We start from the raw sequence: 24148 nt of genomic DNA, 5'->3' as shown, positions 1-24148 counted from the left end.
TACAACTTTTATATATGATCTAAAAAACCTATCTTTAAAAATATTATATGAAAAATATAAAAAAATCCAAACCGATACAATTTCTTAAGACAAAAAAGTGAAAAAAGGCAAAGAGCAAAGAGTTTTTTTTTTAAGCAGAAATTAAGAAAAAGAAAAAGAAAACAATAAGGGGGAAAACATAGAGGTCGAAGTTGAACCGTTGAAATTGAAGAAAAATTGGCGGGAGGAAAAGGAAAGGGCGGAATAGTCCAAATGTAACAGTCCTATGCACAGCAAGCTTCCTCGTGATTCGTGCATAAAAAAAAATAAAAAGTCCTAAAACCCTCCTTAAACCCACAGCTACCGCTGCAAAGTATAAACACAAAAAACCAAAATACGACAATCCAATTACCAATATACACATTATATTACACACTGTTGCCAGTGTCACTCTCTTTCTCTCTCTCTCTCTATATATAAGCACACATAGAGAGAGAAAAAAGAATGGGGAGAGAGTTTTTGTGTGTAAAACGAAAACCCAACCAAGAAAAAGTGAAAAAATAGAGATCAAGGGAGGTTTTCTTTCTTTCAGAAACAACCAAAAAAAAGAAAAGTAGGGCTTTTTTTTTTTTTCCTCTTTTTTTTTTTTAACATGTTTCCTGAAACCCATTTCCATTCTCATTCTCAACCTTCTTCTTCTTCTACTTCTTCTTCTTGCTTTTCATGGAACCGACACTTGTTCGACTATGGTTTCCTCTCCTCAAGGTAACTCCGACATACCCTTGTCATATCTTTCATTTCCACTCTATTTCTGGTAACAAAGTTTTCTTTTTTACTATTCATTTCTGTGAAAATTTCATTTTTTTTTCTTTGTTTGTTGTTGTTTATTTTAGCCACACCGATCGTGGGGCTACCTGTTGAGAAATGGATTTTTTTTTTTATTTTTTTGTTTTTTGGTCATCCCAAACGCTGAAAAAATGTATATGCTGGTTTTTTATGTTGTATGTTTTCTTTTTGCTTATATTTTGCTTTTTCTAGCTGCCAAATGCAAAATGGGTATGGACCTCCTAGATAATTTTGACGATGTTGAAGTGAATGCAGAACAATGTTGTGACATGGAATTTGGGGTTTTTATTTTTTTGGAGACTCAAGTTTGAGATTTGGTCCTAAAATTCTTTTTCTTTTTGTTGGAATTTGAATAGGAGGTAATGATATCGAAATGACTGTAGCGCAGATGGTATGAACATTAATTTAGGAGAATAACAAAAAGAGCAAATCAAAATTCTCTTTTTGAAAAGAGAAGCTTGGTAAACCAATTTGATCTGGGCACGTAATTCTTTAAGTGATTCTCTTTGTTTTTTAACCTTTTTTTTTTTTTTTTTTTCTTTTTGGATTGATTTGCTGGATATAGATATTATAGAGCTTTTTAGAATAAGTAGTCTGATTTAAAAGATGTACTTTTACCATCTGCAAGGTGCATAAAGAAGTGTAAGGTTATTCTTTCAGCCTCAAATATGTGTTCTAGAGAAACGTTGTAGGGGGACAAAGTGCATCAATTCTAAAGGTCAGTGTTCAGTGAAAAAATCTATTAAGAGTCAAAAGTGGTGGACGGCATAAGCAAACATAAAAGCCTGGCTTAATGGGCCCCTTTTTACAACACTAGAGGACCCTTTTTCACCTACTCAGATTAAAAACATGTGATTGGACCTTTTGAAATACCTTGTCTCTTGTAATTGAATATGTGATGTGCAGACAAAGATGGGAGACTGATAGGACGCAATAAAGATTATGTGTTCCTAAAGACATTGTCAAAGAAGTTTTTTGTCTGCTAAGAGAATCCTTAAGCCATCTCCTAGGCATAAAAATCACTTTCACAGAACATTTGAGAAGGAAAATAACATTGAGCTGGGATAAGTTAATTTCAGGGGTTATGGAAGATTATAGTGTCATTGGTGGCGAAATGGATGTGCTATATTTGCCTGTAGTAGTTATGGAGAAGAAAATGCATTTTCTTCAATATTGGTGGAAACTGATATGGTTGTAGATGGTGGCCCATTCATTTTTGGAGCTGTTGTTAATTAGTTCACAGTATCTGAACTGGTGAAACAAATTTAAAATTAGTGGCGCTAAAGTAGTTAAAAGGACTAAACTTTATTGACTTTCATTGAAAGATGACATTGGTGAAAGGATTTGTTTCAGTGATAGGTTCATGACTAATATGGTAACTGGGTTTCAGGCTTTTGATTATATTCAGATTTTTTCTTTCATGAGGACTATGCATGAGTTCTGCATTGTGGCATTAGAAAGTGCTCTTTGAGCAAATCCTCAATAGGCTGATTGGGATGGTTAAGTATTTTAGTGGTAATTCCATAGTGATTGGCAAAATAGTAAAAAAAAAAAAAAAAAAAAAAAAAAGGGCTTGCAACGCTAATATAACTAAATTCTTAGTTTTGCTTGCTACTGACATATAATTGTCACATACACACAAGTATTTTAGTTCAAGGTTTTTATCTTTTCAAAGTTAAGTTGTTTCTGGTTCTCATGATTTTTAGCAGGACAGCTTGGTTCTTTTCTTGACTGTTTGTGTGTATTTTTGTACCCTTTTGTTTCTAGTGCAACTGTTTGCTGGTTTCTCAAGGCAATACCTTATTTAGTCCCAAAAACAGAAAAAGAAAAAGAAAAAAGGTGACTTATCCAGTGTGAAATAACTGAGACTGTAATAATTGTCCACTGTTAATGTACGAATTCCATCTCAGTTTCAATTCCTCTGTTCTGATTGCATGCTTGAATGTTCTCCTAGTGTGTCAAACTACGGAAGTTGTTTGGTTTGAGGTCTTGGCCCTATTGTTCTGGATTTATGTTGTTAACGTGATAGTGTAGGTGACAAACAAATTGCAGTGTCATATACTTGCTATATACCTCAATACTTCTTTTATCTATACTTGAGATGTATGTTGCTTCATAAAAGAATTCATCCATTTTAGTTTCGATGAGAACTTGCTTTATCAGCTAGACATCCTAAGTTTTCTGACTTTACTATGGCTGAGAACTTACTTAAGAGTTAACAAAGCTTTTCGACTTGTTTGTGTTGAGCTAACTTGAAACTTGCCCTTATTATATTCTCTTGTTCATAATGCTAGGTTTACGGAGAGCAGTGATGCTTGCACAGGAGTGAACCATCCATCCCTCGTAGCACTTCTGGAATTAGAATATGTAAACCGATAAGTATATGTTTGTGGTAGGGAGGGAATGAAGCCATTGGTCCGTTGAGCATATATTGATACTGGTATTAAATCGACATTTCTTGTAATAGTATTCACTAACCTTGAAATATCTTGGTTTGTACTTTCTGTGTCAAAGTTTTCCTAGTCATTCTATTGACTGATTTGTGACTGTATTTAGTATCTACTTTTCTTTCAACTGATATTCCCAAAGAAATCTAAATTTTTATTTGCCAATTTTGTGTTCGCTGATTATCATGAACCGTGATTGATACTTGATCTGTCTTCAATTTTTGTTGATTGTGATTAAGTTACAAAATCATATTATTCAGTTTGAACTGTGAAATTTACAGTTAAGAATAGTAATGTCATTTTCAAGTTTTAGCATTGTCATTAGCTCTCTAATGCAAATGTTATAATGTTAATCTCTAATTTTTGTACACTTCACCCCACCCACCATGTAAAAGTGTAAACATTGGGAAGCACATTTCTCAAAAGTTGGGATTGTAATCCACCATTTAGATATGCAAAAAGGTAATGGCATTGCTATATATCTTTTAGCATCGGCAGCACATTTTAGCATCATCATCGGAGATGCTATGATGATAGCAAAAGCTTTTAAAAAGCCATATATATAGAAGTGGCTGGCCTTTGGAATTTGTACGACAATAAATAGAGTTATTATAGTCCTGGTTTTTATTAGACTGAGGAAGGAGCATGGGAAGCCAAAGAAAAAGGGTTAGATGATAGTGACTGGGTTGTCACTTTGTCAGGAATTTATATTGGGGATGCTGGAGTGCAGCATCAAATACTCCATTGTCTCTGAAGGAGGAGTCAGAGCTATACCCAGTTGGTAGAAGATAATGTTTGTATCTGAGAAAAAGAGGAAGAAAGAGACAAGAGAAAGAGAGAGAAAGAGAGGTGGGAATTCAAACCAGATTACACTACAGAGGTCAGAGCTGCAAATTTGAGATCTTGTACATCTGTTTAGAGATTTGCGCATTAAATGTTTTCTATGTGATCCTCTTCCCTTGAATCTACCCCGCTTGAATTTCTTGACCCCCATGTTCATTTATTGAAAAACAAAAATGTTTCCCATTCAAACTTAACTAGCTATGGGAAAAATATTTCCATAGCTGATTTCTGACTGCTTTAGTTGTATGTCACGAACTAATATGAACTGAAATATCCTTTTCCTTTAAAATAATTAAATTTTAACATTTTCGAATTCTTTATGGAAGATTTTTTTTTTTCTTCCATTTAAAATGTCTAATTAATGCAAATATCCTTTTGAGAAACTTGGTGCCTATGTGTTTCATTCATAAACCATTTTGTTAATGACTCTGACCATGGTGGTTTTAGTACCGCAAAGCTGAATTTTCATTAATTTGGATCTGATGACAGAGAGAAAGCAATAAATGTCCTATGAATATTTCTGTTTGAAATCTCTACTCACAGTAAATAAATGAATAAATAAATAAATACGCAATGGTTAATTTGAGAATGAAGACGAGATTTATTTATTTGAGATTACAATTGACACAATATTTGCATAATGAATAAAGAATCGATCAAATTTCAAATCATATTTATCTATCTACATAAATAACAAAGAATTTCAACAACTCACAACAAAATGCACTCAAAAAACAACTTTTTATACTAGTCTTTTCTTTTAAAGAAACCTTGATCTTCTGCATTCAAGAGGAAGACCTTGAGGAAACCTTTTGAAATCAGTACAGTAGTTATAAACCATGAAATTGCTCTGCACCCATCTGATTCTATTCCTTCCAGGAGCATCAAGTTCTTGATTCATCCATGAATTCCCATCCTGCGCTGAAGCTGTAGACTTGGAGGAACAAGAGGATGATGAAGAATTAGGTGACCAAATACAAGCACTGGCCTTGAAGTTTCTGTAAGAGGCTGTGAAAGGAGCTTTTGTCCAATCAGTTTTCACCAATCCTCCTCTGGTTGCCCAGTCATCTGCATTCCATAAACTTGAGTAAATCCTCATTGGTTGGTTGCTTGGGAATGAAACTCCATTGGATTCCAAGTTGTTGAACACTCTTATAGGAATGTTATCCACCAAGAATCTGAAAAACCAGACAAAGTTTTTGTTAACAAAAACACACATTAGAAAATACTTGAAGTTTATAATCAAAGTTATGGATCTCCTATACATCCGATTACGTGTAATTTAATATATCTCATAAATTATATGTAATTGGGTGGTAGACGCTCAACAAAGAATTTGTTCTTACATTATACGTCGAGGATTCCAGACAAGAGAGTAGGTGTGGAAGGCCGTTGTGGGATCAAACCAGAGGTGAAATTGCTGTTCTCTGTTACCTTTTCCTTGACTGAATACATTGGTATGGAGTGTATATGGATCTCCGGACAAGTTTCCTAAGAACTCGAAATCGATCTCATCGTGGGTTGGTCCTTGAGAAGATAACTGCAAATTTATATTCATTCAAAATGATTCATGAGCAATGACAGAGAAAAAATAATCAAAATTTTGAAGAACTTGGTGTTTGAGATATGAGACATACATAATATGCAGTGACAGTGCCAGCTGAGTTTCCAGCAACAAGCTTGATTTCCATGTCGATTCTACCGAAGAGGTACTCATGCTTGGATTGGAATCCAGAACCAGAAGCTTTGTCAAGTGAAAGTGTAAGCAATTGGCCTCCTTCAAGTATCTTACCACGTCCATCACCCCATGTGATATCAAAGTCTTGGTAGAAATCAGCAGACGCAATAACAAGTAAAGAACTGAATACCAAAAGCATAGATAGCGCAAACACTTCCAAAATATTATTCCTACAGCAGGTTGACACCATTTTTTTTTTTTTTTTTCTTTTTGAAAACAATAGGGAAGAGTGTTTGAATTGAGAATGAAAGATGGATATAAAATTTGAAAGGTTTAGAGCTTTTATATAGTCTTAAGGAAAACAAAATAAATAATTTAAAAAAAACCCAAGTTGTGAATTTAATTATTAAGAGCTGGAGACAGGTTTGAAGGGAAGTATCATAGGAAACTTGCAATTGAGGTAAAGAAGAATTTGATGGGTTTGGGGAGAGATATATATGGGGAAGCATTATTCAAGCACATAATCAAAGTTGAAGACAGAAACCAAATGAGGAATAGCTGGCAAAGTTTCAAAGTAAGAAAAAAGCACACGTTTTGGTTTGGTACAACTTATGAGCGTAATATGGTCATCATTAGCCTTTACTACCAAACGCGGATTGCACTTTCATATATTCTCCTGAGTTACAGTTCAATGTTTTTGAAAGATAAGTTGTTCAAATTCTTTGCAACTTCCTATTTTTATAATATAATTTTTGCTTTAAAAAAGCATTAAACTTCCACTATAAAAAAAATTGCCACTCATATTAAGTAATGTATTATCTAAGATTTCGATCCCATAATATATTACATGATCAAGCAGATATATTATAACAGAGATAGGTACATTGTAGAAATTTCTATTATGCATATATATATATATATAGCTTTATTATTTGCATGCCCTCTCATATACAAAATATTCTATAGTTGTTGGTGCCACAAAAGGACAAATTATGGATAAAGTGTTTTATAAAATATGAGATAAACCAAAACTATTTACAATTTTGTACCGTTAAATTTTCACAAAATAATTGTTGAATGGTTTTGACTTATTTTTTATGTCAATGAACCATTAAAGAAAAATCAAACTGAACTAAACTAATTATCATTGGTTTGGTTTAGTTAGGGTTAAAATGTATTTTGTTAAATTATTATTATCATTTTTAATAATTTGAGTTTAATATTTTGATAATTTAAACTAAATAACTTAAAAGTATAACTAGTTATAATAAAAATATTTTAACATCTTACAAGCCTAATCGAACCGGCTATGTTTAAAAAACCAAATCAGTTCCATCGGTCATGTTCATAATTAGCTAGGTAAGTAATATATATATATATATATATATCTATTGGTAAAGAGAAACTAATTGTTATAGTTGATGTAATTTAGTATAATTTTTTTCCCCTCCATATGTAAAGAATATGTATAATTTTTTATGTTTTGCAACATTATATATAATATTCCGGCCGGGCTAAATCATTGGAGCAATTAGGTTGTTGAATAATTAGCCCATTGGACATGACAGGCCACCACCCAAGGTGCTCCTGTGTAAGACCCAAAGCCGAAACAGCTTAAACACAGCACACTGATATATAATATTCCCAATTTATTTATTTATTTATTTATTTTTTTAGAAGCTCTAAGTTTAAAAATGTTTGACAAAGTACTTTCTACGTGCACATCCCAATATCTGAACATAGGACCTTATTTTATTTTATATTTTTTGATAATATAGATCCTTATTTTATTGTCTTCACTACAAATTAATGCATATATAATTAGTTGAGTAAAAAAATTAAAAGTAATGCATAGAAAAAAAAAATTATTCTTTTCAAATATTTAAATATTATTTGCATTAATTTAAATATTATAATTAGTTCGCTCATCAGAAGAACTTGTGTGCTGTCTGTTGATAATCAAAGGTTAACTGCAGGATTCTATCTTCATTTTCTTATCCCCAATCCAAATCCTACTCTCATCTTATAGTAAGCATTGATTTTTTTTTTTCACTTGATTTATTTTATTTCTTTATCAATATATATATATATATATATATTTTTTTTTTTAAATAAGATGGTGTCTTATGGAAAATAATAAAGATAGAAAGAAGATGAGAGAAAGTTTGGATTCATTGTTGCATACTCTCCTTTTTGGTCAATCATTTCGTACATACTAGTGATCATTAATTATTTTTTTGGATAGAAAGTAACCATTAGATGTATAAGACTCTTCCATTAAATGGGAGTTGTCAATAACAAGAAGTTCTCTTTTATATATTATTTAATTTATCATGATAGCCTAGTAGGAAAGCGTTCTCATCTAGTTAAATACTAATATCCATTTTTTTAAATGGTAATATCTTTTTTTTTTTTTTTACTCCAATAAATTTTTAAATTAAAAATAAAAATAAAAATGGAAACTAGCTCTTCAAATTAGAAAGTTAAATTCATGTTCTATATAAAAATTTTAATATATTTATTAACTACTCTATAATTTTCAATGCAGAATTATAATTATTCTTAATTTTATATTTCTTTTTTTTATTTAATTTCAAAAGAAAATAAAAAAAGAGAGCCAAAAAGTAAAAGGAAAGAGAAAAGTAAATCATAATTCTCTATTGAGAATTAAAACAATATTAATAATGAGTAGCATTAAAGTTGGCTAAAAATTCTTACTCTTTATCATATAAGATTCTCAAGATTGCTCTTTAATTTAAAAAATTATATTTTTTGAAATTAAAAAAAAATCATAAAAAATGCTCTTACAAGATAAAAGATGATATATGTAAATATATTTTTTAATTTATAGTCGACGTCATAAATTTGTCTTCATACTTTTTTTGTTTTTTCTTTTATATATTTAATTGAAAATTCAAATTCGGAATTATTGTTTGAATAGTTAAGTTTTTATCTGGCTGTTTAACATGTGAAATTAACACTTGAATTTAACAGTAGCTAGGTTGTCACATAATTTTACCAACATTGTTGAAATTGAAAAATTATTTAGTAGACTATTGTGGGAGGCAAACTTATATATATTAGTGGACTTTATTATAGCAGGCAAACTTGCATATATACATATATAGAGTTTTGATAAGAGAAGAACATTTCTAATGGTGAGTGTAAATTGTTTTTATGTGGTATAGAAATTGACAGTGTTTTAATATTGGTAGTATAAACATGCAGCCAATTACAAAATTATTCTTCAATAATAATATATGCAAACACTATTGTTACTATTAATTGATCAAATATATGTTTTATTAACTTTTTTTAAGACAAAGACTTCTTAAGAAAATTTTTTTATTTTTTATTTTTTGCTTTAGAAAACTTAATAATGTCTAGTGGAGCCTAAAAGTATATATTTTCTTTGATAATATCAAGGTTATATTAGCTTTATATTAATTTTCCCTATTTAGGTTTTCTTTTTAAAAATAATAAAAAAAAAGTCTTTAAATGATATGTCATTATTTAGTTGAGGTATATTGCCACATAGTATTCCATTCTATAAGTCCTTCATGAGGTTAAATCCATACATTCATACACATATGTATAACTATTGCACTAGTCATATGATGATACTCAAAATTATTTTGTAGAAATGATCATATGCTTTTGTTTTAAAGTTGCAATATGATCTAAACGTTGTTGGTGGGCTCCCATTTTATAAACACATATCGAATCCGGCTTTGGAATCCATTGTCGGCATTTAAAAATAAGATGCTACAGAATTCCATAAAACGGTTATATATACCACATTGCAAGGTTAAAATAAAGAAAAACTATTGTGAGCATATGAACAAATTATAAATTTAATGCTGCAAAATTGTATAAACAAAACAATTTGTGCATCCATATATATATATATATGTGTGTGTGTGTGTGTGTGTATGTATTTCCATAAAGATACCACATGCATCGATCTTTCAAAATCATGATTTGATTTCATAATTAACGCATACAAGAATGTCCATAAGACATAAATCTCATGAACAAGATACAAAAACATATGAGATGCAGCCATGTCTCTTATCTCTTTTGGTTTGATTTCAATAGCTGGTGGGCAGATTATGTTGAATTAAATTAATATTTGTGGACTTGGCATAATCAATTACTCACTTACAGGGCCTATTTATGCCATTAATGGGACTGACTTATTTTATTATTTTGTAGTAGGGCCCTTGGTCACATACTCTCTATAAAACTCTAGTTGGCCCATTGGACTGGAGGACCAACTCTTTTTATAAACCCAATGACTTATCCATATTTTTCCTAGTATAATTATATTATCAAATTATTATTATTTTATGTGTGTCAAAATTAATGGATAAGTCTGACTTGCAGAGACTATTTAAAGGTCTAGGGCAAGCAAACAAATATATGCCATACGGTATTTTGATATTAGGGTTTTTCAGAAATCTGAGAGTGGTTTGAGAGTAGTGTGTCCATAGACATTACTTTACGTTGTTTCTATTTTGCAGGATTAAAGATCTAATTTATCAATGGCTGCGTTTGGAGGTTAGTAATTTATGAACTATGGAATTTATTATGTATATTTAGATCCATAAAATCTAACAATTGGTATCAGAGCACATGGTTAATATGCATAGTAAATTTCTTTATAGTTTATTGCAGCTAGCATATGAATATTGATCTGTGTTTTTTGCCATTATTATCAGTGTTCTAGATATATATATATATACACGTTGTTTTACATTAATTTTTCCTTTCTTGAATTGTGTACATATGTAAGTTTTGAGATTCAAGATTATGTTATTTACGTAGATGTATATACTCATGGTCGTTTTGTTTGTTCTTTAAAAAAAAAAAAAAAAATTTATTTGTAAATATCGGGCTTGTTTAAAAAAAAAAAAAAAAAAAAACTGGGTTTTCGGCCATGAATTTCACATGCTAATTTTCTGGGTTTTGGACCAAAAGTTTCCCAAGAATAAACGAAACAAACAACATCAATTTTGACTAAAATTTGCTCGAATTTCTTGTGTTTCCATGGGTTTTTGTTTGTGTTTTGGCCGAAAATAAACCTAGCTTGGATGTTTATTTTGAGTTGTTTTTGAATCAAATTTGTTTGTGGGAAACGTTGCCCAAGGGAAGACGAAACTAACGCCGCCGGTATCGTCGGAAAAGGTGGCCGGAACGGTGAGTTTTGGCCGGGTAAGCATAGCGGGTCGCGTGACCCATTTGGACTGGAACCGGGTCACCCGTGACCCGGTTGGTTGAAGAAGATGAGAGAAACGTTTGCTGACGTCAGCAGATGACGTCAGCAGGCCAAAAAAAAAAACTTATTTATTTTTATTGATTTATTTTTGTTTATTTATTAATTAATTTAGTGATTCAATTGTTCAATTTATTTATTTATTGTTTGTTTATTTGTTTAATTATCACATTCCAATTTTATTAAATTAAATTAAATATTTGTGATTGGAAAATTGGATTGTGTGAGCTTACCCAAAGAGGCTTTGTGCCTAGTTGGTATAGTAGTGTGAGATTTTAGGTACTCACCTGTCGTGAGACTTATTTTATCTGCATTATGTGTACCAATGTAATGTATAATGGCATAGTGGATGGGATGTTTTATATTTGCCTATTTCATGAAATTGCCAATATGTTATTTTTCTCCCACTTATTAACCAGGGTCTATACGGGTAATTAAGCTACCCTGTCGGTAGTTCTAGTTGCTTTGTATGACGCCTGGAATGGTAGTGGAAGTTAATTAAATGCCATGTATTGCAGGTTCTGAGTTGCCCTGTTGGTGATTCAGTTCAATGCATTTGATTGTGGTTATTTGGTTGACTGTCCCTGGCCCGCGTAAGGGTATTTTTAGTGCTACAAAGACCCTAAGCGATATTTATGTTTGTGTTTTTGTGTTGAGGGGCTGGAAAATAGTAATTGAATTGTCTTAAATTTTTTAAATGTCTTGTTGTTTACTATTTTTATAGCTAGTAGCACCCCAAATCTTATGCCTATGACTGCCATGATGAAATTGGATGGGACAAATTATCAGAAATGGAAGAAAACCTTAGTTATGAATTTGACCTTCATGAAATTGGATTTGGCTTTAGAGATAGATCCACCAGAGATTTCGACTGATGAGAGTATTGCAGCAGTTAAGAAACTTTATGAGGATTGGAAGCACTCTAATAAGTGCTGTATGATGATGATGGAGAATTACATGGATGAGGCCATATATGCTAGTATTCCTAAAGTGGATACCGCAAAGGGACTTCTTGAGGAGATAGGAAAGAAGTTTATCAAGTTTGATATGAATGAGAAGCATCATTATTTGGACCTATTGAACAATACCAAGTATGATGGTATTAAAGGAGTAAGGGACCATATTATGCTACTTTCTTCTTATTATAATAAGCTGAAGGATCTTAAGATGGACATTGGAGAGGAGTTCTTGACCTATTCTATAATGAGGAGTCTTCCATCCCAGTTTGATAATATCAGGTCGAGTTTGAATACTAAGAAAGAAGGTTGTAGTTTGGAGGAATTGACTACTATCCTTGTCAAGGAAGAGGATGATATTAAATTAAGTAAGTCTAGGTCTGTTGCTATGGTTTCACATCAGGTAGATAAGTCCAAGAAGTTTTTCCAAAAGAAGGGACAAGGATTCAAGCCAGGACAAGGTTTCAAGCCTGGACAGGGATTTAACCCCAATAGGAAGAAGTTTTCTGGTATGAAGCCTAAAGGGCCGAGGGATGGTGGTTTTCAGATTAGAGAAAGGAAAGAGTACTTCAATGGAAGGTGTGGATACTGCAATAAAGTTGGGCATAAGAAGATAGACTGTTGGACCTTAAAGGGAAAGCAAGAGAAGAAAGGTAATATTTTAATGATTGAGACAAATATTATTAATGTGCCTATGAATTCTTGGTGGTTAGATACTGGAGCTACAATTCATGTTACTAATTCATTGCAGGGGATGATAAGCCGAAGGGGCCCAACCAATCTTGAGCAGCATGTTTATATGGGAGATAGCTCAAGAGTGAAGGTGGACATTGTGGGAACAATCAAGTTGAAGCTTTCCACTGGATATGCTTTGGAGTTGCAAGAAGTTTCTTATGTACCTTCAATAAGAAGAAACTTGTTATCTATTTCTGTTTTGGATAGTCAAGGTTATAGTTTTTTGTTTGGAAATAACAAAGTTAAATTATTTAAGGATGGCAAAGTTATTGGTTTTGGAACTTTATGTGGCAATTTATATAAGCTTGATTTATTTAATAATGGTCTTAATTTCTCTGTTAATTCTATTGTTGCTTCTAAACGCCCAAGAGTTAATGACAATTCCTCAATATTATGGCATAAACGTTTGGGACATATTTCTAGGCATAGAATGGAAAGGTTAGTGAAGGATTGGATACTTCCTAATCTTGATTTCTCTGATCTATTGACTTGTGTTGAATGTGTGAAAGGGAAGTTAACTGCCAAGGTAAGAAAGGATAAGTTAGCTAGGTGTGGAGATGTTTTGGAGTTAATCCACACTGACATATGTGGACCTTTTACACCAATTGCTTTGGGTGGTTATAGATATTTTATTACCTTCATTGACGATTACTCTCGTTATGGACATGTTGAGCTTATTCGTGAGAAGTCAGATTCTTTAGTTGCCTTTAAAGAGTTTAAGGTAAAGATGGAGCTTCAAAAGAATAAGAAAATAAAAGCTGTAAGGTCTGATAGAGGTGGTGAGTTTTATGGTAGGTATGATGAAACTGGAAGGAACCCAGGGCCTTTCGCTATTTATTTGCATGAGTGTGGCATAGATGCGCAATATACGATGCCTGGTACACCTCAGCAAAATGGCATAGCTGAGAGAAGGAATAGAACTTTGTTGGATATGGTGCGGTCTATGTTGGCAAATTCTAGGTTGCCAGATTATTTGTGGGGAGAGGCTTTAAGGACGGCAGCTTATATTTTGAATCAAGTTCCAAGTAAGTCCGTTCCTAAGACACCTTTTGAGTTGTGGTCAGGAAGAAAGCCTAATTTGCATCATTTTCGAATATGGGGTTGCAAAGCTGAAGTAAGGATTTATAATCCCCAAATTAAGAAGTTGGATCCTAAAACCATTAGTGGATATTTTGTTGGCTATTGTATAGGATCTAGAGGTTCAAGATTCTTTTGTCCTTCTCACACCACTAGGATTGTGGAATCAGACAGGACCATTTATTTTGAAGATGATTTTGGGTTTGATGATAGTAATGGTCCAAGGGAATCTCAATTTAGAGAAGAAAGTGTTTTCATTCCTAGTATAGTTGTTCCTGATAGAGATATTGTTGATCCAGTAGTTGATGAACTAGTAGTTCGTCAGAATGAACTCATTGTTGAAGAGCAGGATATTCCAGCTATTGCAGATGCTGATGTACCTTTGAGGAGGTCACAAAGGACTAGGAGATCAGCTATTCCTGATGACTATGAGGTTTACTTGCAGGAGCATGAGTTTGACATAAGTGATGATTCAGATCCAGTCACTTATGAGGAAGCCATAAACAGTTCAAATTCAAATTTTTGGTTGGATGCAATGGAAGATGAAATGAAATCAATGGAATCAAATGGAGTATGGGATTTGGTTGAGTTACTAGAGGGTAGCAAGCCTATTGGGTGCAAATGGGTCTTTAAGACTAAAAAGGACTCCAACGGTCAAGTGGAGAGGTATAAGGCTAGACTTGTAGCTAAAGGGTTTAGCCAGAAGGAAGGAATTGATTATACAGAGACTTTCTCTCCTGTATCCACAAAGGATTCTTTTAGAATCATTATGGCGATTGTGGCGCATTATGACCTGGAGTTGCATCAGATGGATGTCAGAACTGCTTTTCTGAATGGTGATTTATATGAGGATGTATATATGGTTCAACCAGTTGGTTTCCAACAAACGGGGAATGGTAATTTGGTTTGTAAGCTTAAGAAATCTATTTATGGTCTCAAGCAAGCTTCAAGACAATGGTATCTTAAGTTTGATGAGGTTGTCATCCAAAATGGCTTTAAGGAGAATGTGTTGATAGATGCATATATATGAAGGTCAGTGGGAGCAGTTTTATATTTCTGGTGTTGTATGTTGATGACATACTTTTGGCTACTAATGACACTGACCTATTAGCTGAGACAAAGCAGATGTTGTGCAACCATTTTGATATGAAAGATCTTGGTGAGGCTTCTTTTGTTTTGGGCATCAAGATTGTTCGAGATAGGACTAATTATGTAGTGCAATTGTCTCAGAGAGCTTATATTGATAGAATTCTTAAGAGATTTGATATGCATAATTGTTCTCCTGGAAGTGTACCGGTTACGAAAGGTGAAAAGTTTTCTAAAGATCAGTGTCCCAAGAATGATAGAGAAAGGATGACAATGAAGAATGTTCGCTATTCTTCAGCAGTAGGTAGTTTGATGTATGCTCAAGTATGTACACGGCCTGATATAGCATTTGCTGTGGGTGTGCTTGGTAGATTTATGAGCAATCCTGGTCCTATTCATTACCAAGCAGTTAAGAAGGTCTTTAGGTATCTTCAGGGTACTAAAGATCATATGTTGACATATCGTCGCACTAACTCTCTTGAAGTAGTGGGTTATAGTGATGCAGACTATAAAAGTTGTGTGGATGATAAGAAATCTACCACTGGTTATATATTTATCATGGCAGGAGGTGCTGTGTCTTGGCGGAGTGCCAAGCAGTCAGTGACAGCATCCTCGACTATGGAGGCAGAATATGTGGCGTGTTATGAGGCTACTCGTCATGCAGTTTGGCTACGGAATTTTATCCGTGATTTAGGAGTGGTTGACTCCATTGAGAGGCCTATTATGATGTATTGTGATAATACTGTAGCGGTGTCTTTCTCCAATAATTTAAAAGGTACTCCTGGTGCGAAGTACATTGATGTGAAATATTTTGTGGTAAAGGAGAAAGTTGAAGAGGGCCTCATTACTGTTGTTCACACGCCGACTTATAGCATGGTGGCAGATCCACTGACCAAGGCTTTACCGGTAGGCATATTTGAGGAGCATGTGTCCCGTATGGGATTGTTAGGCAGTTGAGACTGCTGTGGGTTAGTGGGAGGTTGTTATGTTTTCTGTAGTAATATCCATGTTGAGAATTATTTATTTCTTTGAATATTTTAATACATTGATGTATGTGGATCATTATTTATTTATGAGATGATTTATTACACATATTATTGCTCCTTATATTTACAGGCTTGTTAAGACTATTAGTCTATGTATATGTGTATGTTGATTCACAAGTGCCATGGTGAATCCCTACTACCTAGTTTGGGTATATTGTTGTATCCTGTCGATACGCAATGTGCTTGAATGAAATGGTTTTGTGTGTTGGGGGATTGCACATGGTTAGGTAAATCTCTACTACCTAGACTGAGGTTATGGCATGCAAAGTACTTGGTTGAAATGGTATAATGTTTTGGGAGATTTACTGAGAGAGTCTCTACTGCCTAGTCTAGTATATTGTTGTGCCCTGTCGGTATACTATATATTTGGATGAAATGGCATTATGGTTCGGGAGATTCTATAGTAAGTGAGTTTGGATTTTATATGATGATGATTATGCAGTCCAAGTGGGAGAATGTTGAATTAAATTAATATTTGTAGACTTGGCATAATCAATTACTCACTTACAGGGCCTATTTATGCCATTAATGGGACTAGCTTATTTTATTATTTTGTAGTAGGGCCCTTGGTCACACACACTCTATAAGACTCTAGTTAGCCCATTGGACTGGAGGACCAACTCTCTTTATAAACCCAATGACTTATCCATATTTTTCCTAGTATAATTATATTATCAAATTATTATTATTTTATGTGTGTCAAAATTAATGGATAAGTCTGATTTGCAGAGACTATTTAAAGGTCTAGGGCAAGCAAACAAATATATGCCATACGGTATTTTGATATTAGGGTTTTTCAGAAATCTGAGAGTGGTTTGAAAGTAGTGTGTCCATAGGCACTACTTTACGTTGTTTCTATTTTGCAGGATTAAAGATCTAATTTATCAATGGCTGCGTTTGGAGGTTAGTAATTTATGAACTATGGAATTTATTATGTATATTTAGATCCATAAAATTTCTAACAGATTATACAGACTTAAATGAGAATGAAGACGAGATTTATTTATTTGAGATTACAATTGACACAATATTTGCATAATGAATAAAGAATCGATCAAATTTCAAATCACATTTATCTATCTATATAAAGAACAAAGAATTTCAACAACTCTTAACAAAATGCACCCAAAAAACTACTTTTTATGCTGTCTTTTCTTTTAAAGAAACCTTGATCTTCTGCATTCAAGAGGAAGACCTTGAGGAAACCTTTTGAAATCAGTGCAGTAGTTATAAACCATGAAATTGCTCTGCACCCATCTGATTCTATTCCTTCCAGGAGCATCCAGTTCTTGATTCATCCATGAATTCCCATCCTGCACTGAAGCTGTAGACTTGGAGGAACAAGAGGATGATGAAGAATTAGGTGACCAAATACAAGCACTGGCCTTGAAGTTTCTGTAAGAGGCTGTGAAAGGAGCTTTTGTCCAATCAGTTTTCACCAATCCACCTCTGGTTGCCCAGTCGTCTGCATTCCATAAACTTGAGTAAATCCTCATTGGTTGGTTGCCTGGAAATGAAACTCCATGGGATTCCAAGTTGTTGAACACTCTTATAGGAATGTTATCCACCAAGAATCTGAAAAACCAGACAAAGTTTTTGTTGACAAAAACACACATAAGAAAATACTTGAAGTTTGTAATCAAAGTTATGGATCTACTATACATCCGATTACATGTAATTTAATATATCTCATAAATTATATGTAATTGGGTGGTAGACGCTCAACAAAGAATTTGTTCTTACATTATACGTCGAGGATTCCAGACAAGAGAGTAGGTGTGGAAGGCCTTTGTAGGATCAAACCAGAGGTGAAATTGCTGTTCTCTGTTACCTTTTCCTTGACTGAAAACATTGGTATGGAGTGTATATGGATCTCCGGACAAGTTTCCTAAGAACTCGAAATCGATCTCATCGTGGGTTGGTCCTTGAGAAGATAACTGCAAATTTATATTCATTCAAAATGATTCATGAGCAATGACAGAGAAAAAATAATCAAATTTTTGAAGAACTTTGTGTTTGAGATATGAGACATACATAATATGCAGTGACAGTGCCAGCTGAGTTTCCAGCAACAAGCTTGATTTCCATGTCGATTCTACCGAAGAGGTACTCGTGTTTGGATTGGAAACCAGAACCAGAAGCTTTGTCAAGTGAAAGTGTAAGCAATTGGCCTCCTTCGAGTATCTTACCACGGCCATCACCCCAAGTGATATCAAAGTCTTGGTAGAAATCAGCAGAAGCAACAACAAGTAAAGAACTGAATACCAAAAACATAGAAAGCGCAAACACTTTCAAAATATTATTCCTACAGGAGGTTGACACCATTTTTCTTTTTTTCGCTTTTTGAAAACAATAGGGAAGAGTGTTTGAATTGAGAATGAAAGATGGATATAAATTTTGTTTGATGTAGAAGTTTGAAAGGTTTAGAACTTTTATATAGTCTCAACGAAAACAAAATAAATAAATTAAAAAAAAAAAAACCCAAGTTGTGAATTTAATTATTAAGAGCTGGAGACAGGTTTGCAAAGTATGTTAGTGAGAAGGGAAGTATCATAGGAAACTTGCAATGGAGGTGAAGAAGAATTTGATGGGTTTGGGGAGAGGTATAAATGGGGAAGCATTATTCAAGCACATCATCAGGTCAAAGAAAGACACCAAATGAGTAATAGCTGGCAAAGTTTCAAAGGAAGAAAGAGAAGGACACGTTTTGGTTTGGTACAACTTATATGCGTAATATGGTCTTCATTTGCCAACACTGCTAAACGCGGATTGCACTTTCATATATTCTCTCGAGTTACAGTTCAATATTTTTGAAAGACAGGTTTTTCAAATTCTTTACAACTTCCTATACACAAAATATAAATTTTGTCATAAAAAACACCAAACTTCCACTATTAAAAAAATACTACTCATATTAAATAATATATTATCTAAGATTTCCTTTCCGCAATATATTATCAAATGTTACTATTTACAAAATATTCTATTATTGTTGGTGCTACAAAATGACAAATTATTGATGAAGTGTTTTATGAAATATGACATAAACCAAAACTATTTACAATTTTGTACCATTAAAATTTTACAAAATAAATTGTTGAATGATTTTGACTTATTTTTCATGTAAACGGGAATCACTAAAAAAAAAATCAAACTGAATTAAACTAATCATTATTGGTTTGGTTTAGTCAGGGTTAAAATGTTTTTCTTTTAAATATTATTATTATTTTTTTAATAATTTGAGTTTAATATTTTTATAATTTAAGCTAAATAATTTAAAAATATAACTAATTATAATAAAAGTATTTTAACATCTTACAAGCCTAATTAAACCCGCTATGTTTAAAAAACCGAACCAGTTCCATCGGTCATGTTCATAATTAGCTAGGTAAGTAATATATATATATATATATATTTTTTTTTTTTGGTAAAGCGAAATTGATATAATTGATTTAATTTAGTTTTTTTTTTTCCTCCCCTCCATATCTACAGAATCTTTTATACATAGTATGCATAAATTTTTATGCTTTGCCATATTATTTATAATATTCCGGCCGGGCCAAATAGATTTAGCCCATTGGATCAATAATGTAGTTGAATAATTAGCCCATTGGACATGACAGGCCAGTGCAAGACCTAAAGCCGATACAGGTTAAACATAGCACGCAGACATATAATATTTCCAATTTATTTATTTATTTAATTTTTTTTAAATGCTCTAAGTTTAAAAATATTTGACAATGTACTTTCTACGTGCACATTCCCAAATCTGAACATAGGACCTTATTTCATTTTAAATTTTTTCATAATGTAGATCCTTATTTTATTGTCTTCACTACGAATTAATGCATGTATAATTAGTTGACTAAAAAAATAATGAATAATGCATAGAACCCCAAAAAAAAAAAAAAAATTCTTCACAAATATTTAAATATTATAATTTATTTATTTGCTTTAATTTAAATATTATAATTAGTTCGCTCATAAAAAAAACTTGTGTGCTTGTCTGTTGATAATCAATTGTTAACTGCAGGATTCAATCTTTCATTTTCTTATCTCCAATCCAGTGATGAAAACCTACTTTCATCTTAATAAGCATTGATTTTTTTATTTAATTTAATTTATTTCTTTATTAATATTTTTTAAATGAAATGGGTGTCATACTAACAGTGGAGAATAATAAAGATAGGAAAAAGATGACAGAAAATTTGGACTCATAATTGCATACTTTCCTTTTTGGTCAACGGGCAATTAATTTCGTATATACTAGAAATCATTAATTTTTTTTGTTAATAGAAAGTAACCGTTGGATATATGAGACTCTTCCAGTAAATGGGAGTTGTCATTAATTAGAAGTTCTCTTTTATATATTATTATTTAATTTATCATGATAGCTTAGTTGGAAAACGTTCTCATTTAGTGTTAAAGATTATTATTTTTTAGATAATAATTCGAATTAAAATTATTTTATTTAGAACATTTTTAATGAATTTTTTAAAAATCTAAATTTATTTATTTTAAAAAGTAATATTTATTTTTTTAACTTCAACAAATTTTTCAAATTGAAAAGTTAAAATAAAAAAGTGAAAATTAGCTTTCCAAAAGTAAAGAATCAAACCCAATCTCTATATAAAATTTTCAATACATTTATTTACTAATCTACAATTTTTTATGTATAATTATAATTATACTTAATTTCATATTTTTTAAATTTAATTTCAAAAAAAAAATGAGAACTAAAAAGTAAAAAAGAAAGAGTAAAGTAAATCATAATTCTTTATTAAAAAATAAAAAATACAAAATGAAAATAAAAAGTTGCATTGAAGTTGGCTAAAAAATCTTACTTTTTATCTTAAAAATTCCCAAAAATGCTCTTACAATATGAAAAATGATATATATATATATATATATATATTTTTTTTTTTTCTAGTCGACGTTACTAGTATATCTTAATACTTTTTTATGTTATTTTTTTTTTCTTATATTTAGTTGAAAATTTAAATTTGAAATCATTATCTGAATAATTAGTAATTTTATATGGTTGTTTAACATGTGAAATTAACATTTGAATTTGACAATAGCTAGGTTGTCACATAATTTTACCCATATTGTTAAAATTGAAAAATTATTTATATATATTTAGTAGACTCTATTATGGGAGGCAGACTTATATATATTTAGTAGACTCTATTATGGCGGGCACACTTATATATTTACATATATAGAGTTTTGATACGACGAAAGTATTTTCAATAGTAAATGTGAATTGTTTTTTATGTAATATAAAAATTGATATTGTTTTAATATAGTTGATATAAATATACAATCAATAACAAAATTATTCTTCAATGTTAATGTACACAAACACTATTTGTTACCATTAATTGATTATATATTTATGTTTTATTAACTCTTTCATTTTTTTTGTTTTAAAAAAATAACTTTTTGAGGAATTTTTTTTTTTTAGTCTTAGAAAACTTGACAATGTTTAATAGAGCTTAAAAGTATAGGTTTACTTTGACAATATCAAGATCATATTAGCTTGATGTTAATTTTGGACAATACCATTATAAAAATAATTTCTTTAAATATGATTCATATTATTTATGTGATATATTTATTTTTATAATCTATATTCCTGTTGAAGATGTTAAAGATCTCATCAGGAACTTACGAAGAAAAACATGTCAAGTTAACTGCTACATAGGAAAAAAGATTTTAATAAATTTTTAAAAAGTTAAATCAACCACTAATAATAATTATTAATGAGTCTCACATATATTTTGTGGGTCGTTTTTTTTCTATTTAAGTTTTATTTCTAAAAAAATAAAAAAAATCTTTAAATGATATGTCATTATTTAGTTGAGGTGCATTGCCACATAGGATTCCATTATGTAAATCCTTCATGAAATCCTTATTATATTAAATCTCTACATATTGCATAGATAATACGATGATACTCAAAATTATTTTGTCGAAATGATCATATGCTTTTATTTTAAAGTTGCAATATGATCTAAACGTCGTAGGTAAGTTTTTACCTCCTATTGGGCCCCCATTTTACAAACACATATGGAATCCATTGTAAACATTTGCAAATAAGATGCTGGAAAATTCCATAAAATGGTTATATACACCACATTGCAAGGTTGAAACAAAGAACAAACTATTGTGAGTATATGAACAAATTATAAATTTAATGCTACAAAATTATATAAACAGAACAAGTTGTGCATCCACATATACATATATATATATATATATATATATATATATATATATATATATATATATATATATATATATATATATATATGTATTTCCATAAAGATACCTCATGCGTCGATCTTTCAAAGCCATGATTTAATTTCATAATTAACAAATAAAAGAATGTCCATAAGACATAAATCTCATGAACAAGATACAAAAACATATGAGATGCAGCCATTTCTCCCATCTCTTTTGGTTTAATTTCGATAGCTCGTGGACAGATTATACAGAATTTTATTGGCCCTTCTCTAGAAAGATCGATTCGGGATTTAAAGTAGGCTATACCTTTATAGTCAATAATACACCTGGCATCATATATATTCTCCTAGAGGAATCTTGATCTCTTGCATTCCTTGGGTAGGCCTTGAGGGAAGCGTTTGAAGTCAGTGCAGTAGTTGTAAATCATGTACTTCTTTTGCACCCAACGAAGTCTATTCCTTCCTTTAGCATCAAGACCATAATTCTGCCACGCTTGATCATCCTCCATGAAAGACTTGGTCGACGACACACAGGACGATGATGATCCTTGCGAATGAATACAAGCATTGGCGCTGAAGTTCCGATAATAAGCAGTAAAAGGAGCTTTTGTCCAATCAGTCTTCACTCTCCCTCCTTGTGTTGCCCAGTTATCAGCATCCCACAAACTCGAGTAAATCCTCATTGCTTGCTTGTTAAGATATGGAACACCAATCTTTTCCAAGTTGTTGAACACCCTAATTGGAATGCTATCCACAAAAAAACTGCAACAAATTCTATAGAGTTAAAAACTCATATAAACATAGATTTATGATCTGCTAGAAATATGAGAACGTTTTGATGTACGAGTTAAAAATCTAACTAGGCAACTCACAACATTTAATAGTTGTCACGTTAGCAGGTTTTCAACAAATTAAAATCCAATGAAACATACATTACACTTTGTTAAGAGAGAAACTTGAAGTTCAAATTACATTATTCGATATTTGTTCCAAACCACGGAGTAGGTATGAAAGTTCTTTGAAGGATCAAACCAAAGACGGAATCGTTGTTCTCTGTTGCCTTTTCCTTGGCTATAGATATTTGTATGGAGTGTGTAAGGACTACCAGACAAGTTTCCCAAGAACTCGAAATCAATCTCATCATGGTTTGGACCTTGAGAAGATAACTGCATGGATGTATTGTTTGATACTTCTAAAGTTAGACAAATTATACATTGAGAACAATATATATATGTATCAATGAAGAAATTAAAACCAAAGAGATATGAATTAGAACGAAGAAGATATATAGTAATTCATACGTACATAGTATGTAGTAACAGTGCCAGCGGAGTTTCCAGCGACTAGCTTGATTTGCATGTCAATTTTCCCGAACAAATACTCATCCTTGGATTGAAAACCAGATCCAGAGGCCTTATCGAGAGATAAGGAGATAAGTTGACCATGGTTGAGGATCTTACCACGATTATCACCCCAAGTAATATCAACATTTTGGTAGAAATTGGCAGCTGAGGTTGCAGCCGTTAGAGAGCTAATTATGAAGAATAAACAATGTAGAAGCCTCTTAAAAGAAAACATTTTTTTTTTTTTTTGTTTTTTGGGGGATTATGTTAGATAGAAAGGAAGAAGATAGGGATGGTGTTTGGTATGGAAGAAAAGTTCAGTTTGGAAGCCCTTTTTATATATGCCAAAGGTTAAGAAAGTATTTAGGGAGTATTCCTTAAAATAGAGGAAAAATAATGGCCAAAAAAGAAAAAAAATGTAATTCAATTTTTTTAAAAAAAGGGCGAGGGACAGATTTGCAAAGTGACAAAAAGAGATAAGGATATTTGTTCTTGTTGTAGAAAATAGAATATAAATTTGAAATGTTGAATTAAATTGGTGTGCTGGCAAATTTCCAAAGTTGGCAAAGCGTACAAGTCATTGAAGAGC

General features: G+C 31.8%; 4 protein-coding genes and 1 long non-coding RNA gene across 5 annotated transcripts; 2 read left to right on the top strand and 3 right to left on the bottom strand.

Moving 5' to 3' along the window:
• Positions 1-328: 328 nt before the first annotated feature.
• Positions 329-3476, top strand: LOC125421936 (uncharacterized). The gene is made up of 2 exons (XR_007240412.2): positions 329-744; positions 3120-3476. It is a non-coding gene; the product is annotated as an uncharacterized LOC125421936 (long non-coding RNA).
• A 1216-nt stretch (positions 3477-4692) lies between these two features.
• LOC107427557 (xyloglucan endotransglucosylase protein 1) lies at positions 4693-6158 on the bottom strand. The gene is made up of 3 exons (XM_016037943.4): positions 5753-6158; positions 5462-5655; positions 4693-5293 (listed from the first exon to the last, which is right to left on the bottom strand). Exons 1-3 carry the CDS (start codon positions 6041-6043, stop codon positions 4876-4878), a joined length of 903 nt encoding a protein of 300 aa, XP_015893429.2. The 5' UTR covers positions 6044-6158; the 3' UTR covers positions 4693-4875.
• Positions 6159-11982: 5824 nt separating this feature from the next.
• On the top strand, positions 11983-12991 carry LOC132803615 (uncharacterized). The gene is made up of 2 exons (XM_060816871.1): positions 11983-12677; positions 12776-12991. Exons 1-2 carry the CDS (start codon positions 12005-12007, stop codon positions 12808-12810), a joined length of 708 nt encoding a protein of 235 aa, XP_060672854.1. The 5' UTR covers positions 11983-12004; the 3' UTR covers positions 12811-12991.
• Positions 12992-16949: 3958 nt separating this feature from the next.
• On the bottom strand, positions 16950-18529 carry LOC125421763 (xyloglucan endotransglucosylase protein 1). The gene is made up of 3 exons (XM_048471226.2): positions 18003-18529; positions 17712-17905; positions 16950-17543 (listed from the first exon to the last, which is right to left on the bottom strand). The coding sequence occupies exons 1-3, from the start codon at positions 18291-18293 to the stop codon at positions 17126-17128; spliced, it is 903 nt and encodes a 300-aa protein (XP_048327183.1). The 5' UTR covers positions 18294-18529; the 3' UTR covers positions 16950-17125.
• A 3793-nt stretch (positions 18530-22322) lies between these two features.
• Positions 22323-23849, bottom strand: LOC107416347 (xyloglucan endotransglucosylase protein 1-like). Its single transcript, XM_025072917.3, has 3 exons — positions 23522-23849; positions 23189-23382; positions 22323-22978 (listed from the first exon to the last, which is right to left on the bottom strand). Exons 1-3 carry the CDS (start codon positions 23792-23794, stop codon positions 22564-22566), a joined length of 882 nt encoding a protein of 293 aa, XP_024928685.3. The 5' UTR covers positions 23795-23849; the 3' UTR covers positions 22323-22563.
• Positions 23850-24148: the final 299 nt, after the last annotated feature.

This window comes from Ziziphus jujuba, chromosome 4 (genome assembly GCF_031755915.1).
Source record: "Ziziphus jujuba cultivar Dongzao chromosome 4, ASM3175591v1".
Lineage (NCBI taxonomy): Eukaryota > Viridiplantae > Streptophyta > Magnoliopsida > Rosales > Rhamnaceae > Ziziphus > Ziziphus jujuba.
The sequence above is the reverse complement of the archived record's forward strand: the minus strand, read 5'-3'. Positions and strand labels throughout refer to the sequence as shown.